The sequence below is a fragment of the Eretmochelys imbricata genome, chromosome 13 (genome assembly GCF_965152235.1).
Source record: "Eretmochelys imbricata isolate rEreImb1 chromosome 13, rEreImb1.hap1, whole genome shotgun sequence".
Classification (NCBI taxonomy): domain Eukaryota; kingdom Metazoa; phylum Chordata; order Testudines; family Cheloniidae; genus Eretmochelys; species Eretmochelys imbricata.
Window position 1 is genome coordinate 17,317,971 of NC_135584.1, and position 8,863 is coordinate 17,326,833.

General features: G+C 43.9%; 1 protein-coding gene across 1 annotated transcript in view; it reads left to right on the top strand.

Annotated features, from left to right (window-relative positions):
• The window catches only part of KCNB1 (potassium voltage-gated channel subfamily B member 1), a 190,894-nt gene extending 182,491 nt beyond the window's left edge, over positions 1-8,403 (top strand). Inside the window, exon 2 of the mRNA XM_077832187.1 lies at positions 6,385-8,403. Coding sequence (XP_077688313.1) covers positions 6,385-8,403 — 2,019 coding nt within the window. The remainder of the gene's footprint in view (positions 1-6,384) is intronic.
• Positions 8,404-8,863: the final 460 nt, after the last annotated feature.

Consider the following 8,863-nt stretch of genomic DNA (forward strand, 5'->3'; position numbering starts at 1 on the left):
ACAGGAGATATTGGATTTCCTGGGCCTGTGGGAAGAAGAGGCAGTGCAGCTGTAGAAACGTGGACGTCTACAAACAGATTGCTCAGGGGATACTGGCAAAGGGGTACAACAGGGATCTGTACCAGTGGCGTGTAAAAGCAGAGGAACTTCACCAGGCATACCACAAGGACAGGCAGGTCAACACTGGATGTGCTGGTGCCCAGTGGACCTGCTGCTTTAATCACAAACTGCATGCCGTTTTTGACAAAGATCCCACTAACACCCCACAGACCACCCTGAATACCCTGGAGAAGCCCAAGATAGAGATCCCTGCCATGAACAGCAAGGGGCCGGGGAGCAGGGAGACGCAGCAGCAGGCTCCAGCCATATCATGAGCTAGGACCTGTTCAAGACTCTGCCTCAGTCTAGTCAGTCCTACCAGATGAGCACGTATGAGCCTGATGAAGAAGAAAGGAACTTGGGTAACTGTGTGCACGCATTTTTCCTTACCATGTGTAAATTTAAAGAGGGCACCCAGCCCATCGCCAAGTTAACAAAACACGGGTATTGACTGTTCATTGTTTTACTCACACAAGGAGAAGTAGCAGTACAACAAATAGAAACAGAGTTGGCATCTGCTTTTCATTTCCCTGTTGGATTAGGCAGAGTGGTTGGGGGAAGGAGGCATGCAGAGCACTTCTTTTATGTACATAAGGAAGTCCCTTTTATCCTCTTGAGAGATGTTGATTGAAACTACCATGGAGGTTCTCTGCAATCCTCTCCCACAGGGATGGCTGCCTTATTTCTCCCTCCATGATAGGACACTGTCCCATACCACTCTGCAATGAGTTTGCCAGACACCATTGCAGTAAACAGGCTAGTGGCAGCTGAGGCTTGGAGGCTTCAGGATGCCAGTAGTAGCTGTGGTCTCTGTGCCTTTGTTGCCCTCAGGAGTTAGATATTAGCTCAAATCACCACTGGCTGTGGAAAACAGTGCCAGTATTCAGTGCCATTGCCCTGTGCTCACACCCATGGAATAGGGACTGAAATTTTATTGCTTCATGAAACAGAAAATCCTTCCCGTGCACTTAACTCTAGCAGGCCATACTCACCTGGCTGGGAGCTGGAGACCGGTGCTGTGGAGAGGCCCTCCAAAGCTAAAGTTTCAGTAATCATTTCTTATTAAATATGTTTATGGGAATAAGAGAAGGGAGGTGTGAAACTTATTTTCCCCTTTACATTGTGACTGTAAATCCAGTGGTACATCTCTGTGTTTTTATCAGCAGCTTCTTGCATGGTGGCCCTGAGGAGTGCCCCCACCACCTCTGCAGAATGCTTGACCCTGATGAGGCGGAAAAAAAGGAGTACTAGGGAGGACATGTTCAGTGAGATTCTGCAACCTAGTGCATCAGACCATGAACAAAGGGGTCGGGGGGCCAGTATGACCAACAACATGGAGAAAGAAAGGGCAGCCAGCAGAAAGGTCCAGGAGTCCCAGCAGGACAAGGAGAGGGAAAAGGGTCTTCTCAGGCAGCAAACCCAAATGCTGCAGACCCTGGTGACCTACAGATCCAAAAATCCCAGAATTCCTTTCCCTTTTCAGGCCTCAGACAGCTTCATGGTCACTGGTCCCTTTGCCCTCTTCCCCCCCTCCCCCCGGCCCCCCAAAATACCACATGGCATCACGGCCCACATCTTTATCCCTAGTACTTTGTGCTGGGGAACAGCAAGGAAAACCACAGCTTCCACAGTGAGATCACCACTTGCTTCTCAAGTGTCAGCTGGTGTCTGTGTAGCTGCTGCATTTGTGCACTGAAATGGACAGAAATGCTTGTTGCCTTTCCACTTCTAAAGTTCCACTCCATTAATTTATGTCAAAAGTTTGCATTACATCACCTGTAGTTTTTTGCACATTGCTTTTTTTTTCACGCAATAAAGTTCTATTTTGAGAGAATAAAATTGTCTTTACTAGTTCACCACATGTATTGCAGAATGCACAGTGGTACTCAAAGCAAAGAGTACTTGGACATGTACAACAAGTACCACATAACTCATAGCTCCAAGAAAACACCCAGTCATGTCATATTTATAAATGTACAGCAAGCACTACACAATTCTTAGCAGCACCCAACGCACCAGGCCCAGAGAACATTCCAGCACAGAGCACTACCGTGACTGACTGTTAAAGTGCTCCCTCAACTGCGTAGCTCCACGCTGGGCTCTTGTAGTGGCCATTGTGTCTGGCTGTTCAAAGCCAGCAGACAGCTGCTCCACCTCGGCAGAAGCTTTGCACCCTTTGCTTCACAAATATTATCCAGGGCACAACAGGCAGCTAACTATTGGGATACTTTTCTCACAGATCCAATCTAGTGAATAAACACCGCCACTGTCCCTTCAATCTACCACAAGTACATTCAACAGTTGTTCTACAATTGCTTAGTCAGAAATTAAATCTTGCCTTGGTGCTGTGAGGTGGCCGATATGCAGCTTCATGAGCCAGAGGGGTGAGGTCCCCCAGAATTACTATTGGCATTTCAATATTGCCAATGGTAATCCACTGTTTGGGAAAAGATCTCCCTGCTTGCAGCTTTCTGAACAGTTCTGTATTCTTAAAGATGCAAGCACCGTGCATCTTCCTTGACCAGCCCAGTCCACAGTGATATTGGTGAAGTGTCTCCAGTGATCCACCAATGCTTGCATAGCCACCGAACAGGAGCCTTCTCTGTTCATGTACTCAGTGGCAAGGTTGTCCGTGCCAAAATAGGAACATGTGAGCCATCTATCATCTGCTGCCATTCAGGAATCCCACTGCAGTAAATCATCCACTCTGTCCTGCACATTGCTGAGAGTCACAGTCCTGGGTAGCAGGAGATCGTTATTGGCCCAAAACTCAATGGCCTCTACAGTGGATTTTCTGACTCCAAAGTGAGTTCTCGCTGATCAGATGCAATCCAGAGTTTCGGGCTTCCACAGTAATCGCCACTTGCTTCTCCTCTGTCAGTGCAGCTCTTATTTTGGTGTCCCTATGCTGGAGGGCTGGGACAAGCTTGGCGCACAGATCCGGGAATGTGGTGAAAGTTCTGCGGCCACTGCTAGTCATTGAAAACCTGCATTACGATGCAATCCCACCAGTCAGTGCTCATTCCTCAGGCCTAGAAGCAGCACTCACCATCTGCAGCTACTCTGTGAATGCCACAAACCACCTTGACTTGATTTTTTTTATGTCCCTTAGCAAGTTGTCCTTGAAGACGTTGCCGCCTCCCCCATCGGTGTGGTATTTCGTGCAGGGCTACAAATACAGGAGAATTATGCGTTCTGTATTTGCAGCATTAATGAGAACAGTGCATAGCTCTGTGGGCTCCATGCTTCTGTCAGAGATGGCGAACACTGAGAAGTGCTGTGCGGTTTTGTGGGATTTTAAAAAAAGGCACCGAAATTATGGGACATAGATGGCATGATGGGATGGAGAAAGTTGCAGGCTGGGAATTTGATCCCTAGCACCCAGTGATCCCCATAAGAGTCATTTCTGCCTCACAACACATTGAGAAAAGTTCCCAAAAGGCATCACACTGGATGGCAGCACATGCCACGTGGGGCTACCTATCCGTGGTGCACACTGCACTTTCTGTACACTGAAGTAACTTGCATCAGCTAAAATCTGTAGTTCAGCCATGGCCTTAGTAGTGGTCCCTTCTGGCCTTAAAATCTGTCAAGTAGTGCCAAGTCAGAGCTGACACTGAAGACATTATCTTCTCGCCAACTGAGGGTTCATTTTTTGATAATTCAGTGTGCCAATATTTTTGATCAAAATGTTTCTGTGAAATTTTCCTCCACTTGTCACCGCCTTGTTCACCAAAACAAAAAATTAGTTGTGTATGGGTTGGGGTAGTTTGTTTCTTTTCTATTCCTTGTTTCTTTTCTGTTGTTCATGGTCTGATTGTATTCCTGATTACCTCTGACTGGCACTCAGTTCACACACCTATTTACATTCAGTTCTAAGCTGTTCCTATTGGTAGTTTGTCTCTAGTGACTCGTGCATTTCCATTTCTCTAACAATAAAGTGATATTTAACAACAGTAGAAAGAAATACTTAGAAAGGGGAAGTTTCCTACCTATGTTGCCAGTAATACCTTAGTTACTGATAGTGGTGGAATTGTAAAAATCCAATATACTTTTCGCCGTTTGTTCTGTTGATTTGTTCCATTTCACGTAGTTGCCTGGGTTACAAAATTTACAGGGGAGATTTTTTTTTTTAGCCAATTTAAAAAAAATGTTTTGCATTACATTGTTTTGCAAAAAGTCATGAAAACTTGTAAAAATTACAAAAGGATGTTCTAACACTTAAAAAAAAAAACGCAAAGAAATTTACATTTTTGAGCCAAAATTACCTGGCAGTGCCTCTTTTACCTGTTTATTTTCAAGGCATATGTAATCTACGTCTGTTCCAAAACCACAGCTGAAGTGTACTGCATCAGCCCAACTCATGCAATGCCTCCAAGCATTGCAGAACACATCCACTTTTCACTCCTTGAATAAGAGTCAGGTGCAGTGTGTGCGATTGAAAATGGGTGCTTCTGCGACAGCAGCAAGAGTTTGGGCTGCACAGTGTTCCATTTTAGCTCTTGTCCATGCAGGTGGATGTGTTCAAAAGCTTGGGGCATCCTGATTGCTCTGGTATTTGCACTGCTTACAGTTGAAAATGTGATTGTTTCTTTCTCTAATGCTCCTGATGGTAGTTCTTGATGCTTTCGTATTGACACTGGTTTAACAGTGTCATTGTCAGCAAGGCTAACATTTCTAACAAGTCAAATTGGCGGAGGAGGTGGGTGAGGGAAGGAGGGAGTTCTTTGTCATGTTTTCAACTCATTGTGTTGAAGTCCTGCCATGGGATTTTATAATTCATTGTATACTGTGGTATATTAAGCCAATGCAGCTTTTGACTTTATGTTGTTTTTAAAGCAGGGCAGCAGAAAAGTAAGCATAAAGGATCACCTTGCTGCACAATGAATAAAAAATAGTCATCAATATGTATGTTTTAAATGCACATCCATATTTTGCCAGTAGCCCAAGAAACAAGATATCCTCTCACCCAGTTAGCAAGCAGCAGAATTAATTCATCACCAAAAGAAAGTGGATCTCAGATAGTCGGTCAACTCTAGAGCATCCCACAAATAAGTTAAAAGAAAATGTCATCAGATCTTGAAAGCAGGGAAACCAAAAAAAAGTGAATGTAATCTATTTTAATGCCTGTATACAACTGCTATGGGTGGACAGCTCAGATACACAATCTTAAGATGGTAATGAGCATAGAGTAATCCAGCACTCTACCACTTCCTAGTCTCTTCACAATCAGTGATTCAGGAACAGACTTTTTTTTCCCCATGCCATTTTCTTCTTCTCATTGCACTCTGTCCCAAGAATGGGTTTCTAAAGGCTGGTGTGCTCTCTGGAAGTGGGTGCGGACCTGACCTGATGACCTCAGAGTTGTGCAATTTGATTTTCACAGGCAAGTTAGCTGTCTCCCCAGGCTATGATGATGAGTTCGAATAGCTGATCAGGCAAAATATGGAATATTTTGGAATTCTAAGATCTCTTTTAAAAATCTTGGGAAAGTTTTATCAGCTTTCAAATCAGTCAGGCCAGTTTTCCATAGGTTTTAGTCATTCAAAATGTGGCATATATGGTATAATTGTGCCAGTGTAATGCCGACAGACCTCGGTTGTCGGCGGGTGGGATCAAACCTGAGACCTCTGGAGCTAAATGCATGAGCCTCTACTGCATGAGTTAAAAGCCACATGGCCCTTAGCTAAGGCTGTAGCAGATTCATTCATCTCTAAGTGGTTTCAGTGCCACTGGAGGGGACAGAGCACTACACCCAGGAGGTGTGTGGCTTACACGTGCAAGTGAGTATTATTAGCCATATGCACATGCAGTTACCAAATGAACACAATTATGTTATCTGTACATTAAATGGGGTACACTACTACACACACAGTTTGCATCCCCAAACTGGATGGAAATCTGGCTCTCATCTACAGGTGGACTTTAATAGGTACCTTGTGGATGGCTAACACAAAGCTACTCCTCTGAATTATCTCACAATCCTCCAGACAGTTTAGCTATCTGATACAAGTGCCTTGAATAGGTAGAGATGAGCAAACTGGTTTGGAGTATCTGTGTTCAACCTTCTTTGTATACAAGACACATTTAAAAACAGTTTGCAGAGTGAACACTTTTAAGATCATATTTTCTTATGTTGTATTTATGGGAGCTGTACTTGTATAACTAAGGGCAGAATTAGCCTGAGATATGTCAGTGAAAATATCCTGTATATTATTAACAATGATGATAAATATTGGAGCATATCTTTTGAGATGAACTAACTAGTTTTTCTTTTATTTGCAGATTTTGGCCATCATTTCCATCATGTTCATTGTATTATCTACAATAGCCTTGTCACTTAATACGCTTCCTGAACTACAAGGCACGGATGAATTTGGACAAACCACAGATAACCCTCAGCTTGCCCACGTGGAGGCAGTGTGCATTGCATGGTTTACAATGGAATACCTCTTGCGGTTCCTATCCTCACCTAAGAAATGGAAGTTTTTCAAAGGCCCCCTGAACGCTATTGATTTGCTAGCTATCTTGCCCTATTATGTCACTATCTTCCTCACAGAATCAAACAAAAGTGTACTTCAGTTCCAAAATGTACGCAGGGTGGTTCAGATATTTCGTATCATGAGGATACTCCGAATTCTAAAGCTTGCCAGGCACTCAACTGGTTTACAGTCCTTGGGTTTTACACTAAGGAGGAGCTATAATGAGCTTGGATTACTCATCTTGTTTTTGGCCATGGGCATTATGATCTTTTCCAGCTTAGTTTTTTTTGCAGAAAAAGATGAGGATGATACAAAATTCAAGAGCATCCCAGCTTCCTTCTGGTGGGCAACTATCACCATGACAACAGTAGGCTATGGAGACATCTACCCCAAAACTCTCTTAGGCAAAATAGTTGGAGGGTTGTGCTGCATTGCTGGAGTGCTGGTGATTGCTCTTCCCATCCCAATCATTGTAAATAACTTCTCTGAGTTCTACAAAGAGCAGAAGAGGCAGGAGAAAGCCATCAAGCGCAGAGAAGCACTTGAAAGAGCAAAAAGAAATGGCAGCATTGTCTCCATGAATATGAAGGATGCTTTTGCCCGTAGTGTAGAACTGATGGATATTGTGGTTGAAAAAAATGGAGAAAGCACGGGCAAAAAGGATAAAGTTCAGGACAATCATTTGTCCCCCAGCAAGTGGAAATGGACCAAGAGAACACTCTCTGAAACTAGCTCCAGTAAATCTTTTGAAACTAGGGAACAAGGATCTCCAGAAAAGGCCCGGTCCTCTTCCAGTCCTCAGCACCTCAATGTCCAACAGTTGGAGGACATGTACAACAAAATGGCAAAGACTCAGTCACAGCCAAACCTCAACACTAAAAACACAGGTCACCCTGGAAAGCAAAAGGAAGAGCTAGAAATGGAGACCATTCCTGGCCCTACGGTCCCTTTATTGACCACCCGTGCTGACGGGATCATTGACATGAGGAGCATGTCAAGCATTGACAGTTTTATAAGTTGTGCCACAGATTTCCCTGACTCTGGGAAATTCTCCCACAGTCCACTTGCTGCACTTCCCTGCAAAGGAGGTGTTAATCCAGTTCAGGAGCAAATCAGGGCAGAGAGAAGTGGAACCAGGTTCATGGAGATAAACCCAAAGCCGGAAGGCAGCCATCGCTCTACATTTTTCATAGAGAGTCCCAACAGTTCCGTAAAAGCCAGTAACCCTTTAAAATTAAGATCTCTGAAAGTCAACTTTATGGAAGATGACAACAGCACATTAGTACCAGCATCAAATGTACTCAGAATATATCCAGATGCTCTCAAGGACAGGGGAGCTGCTGCCGCTGCAGACAGTTCCTTACTCTCTGATCGATCTTTAGTCAGTCCAGAAACCTCTGTCTACACAACAGCGAGTGCTAGAACACCCCCAACATCGCCAGAGAAGCAGATAGCAATAGCCTTCAACTTTCACGATGCCAGCATACATAAATATATAGATGCTGACACTGATGATGAAGGTCAGTTGCTTTACGACTCAACCCCTCCAGGAAATGTAAGTCCCAAGTACAATATTACAAACAGTGCTTATCTAAAGCAAAAAGATAACATTTATAGAATGGAGAAGAACCATCTAGAGAGTGCTGCTTTACCCACCTCATCGAAGTTTATAGGGCAAAACTGCATTTACTCCATGGAAGGTATCACTGGAAAAACCCAGGGCAATCAGGAGACTGTCAGACTAGAAAATCACATTTCACCCGAGGTCCATATATTACCAGGTGGTGGAGGACATACTAACACCCACGATCAAAGCATCTGACATGTGCTCCAAAAAGTTGTTGAACGTTAAAAGGAATGTCTTTACAGTCAACACAACGAAAGAGAGCTTCTGCATGGCATGAACTTTGACTGAAGCAAGCCACTTGTTTCTAAAAGTCTGAGGGGAGGCCTGGTGTGGGTTTATGAAAACATCCTTCTCTGGAACAACTATAGGGATGTTGCCCAATTCATCCTACAAACATCAATGAAAATAAAGATTGTAAGTCTTGCTCACGCTTTGATCTCCTTTCATGTCCTTCATTGAAGTCAGCATGACCAAATATATATGTCCACTCCCCTCGTACGATGGATCTCCTTTTGGAAGTGTTAACATCTGATTTGTGTTACTTCCATAGAAGAGACCAAAGGCAGCCAGATTTGAACTCCGGAACAAATTACTGGGGTTGGTATAAAGTTATTAGAAACACAATACTTGCTGCTTCAGGGCAGCTGTTCCAGAT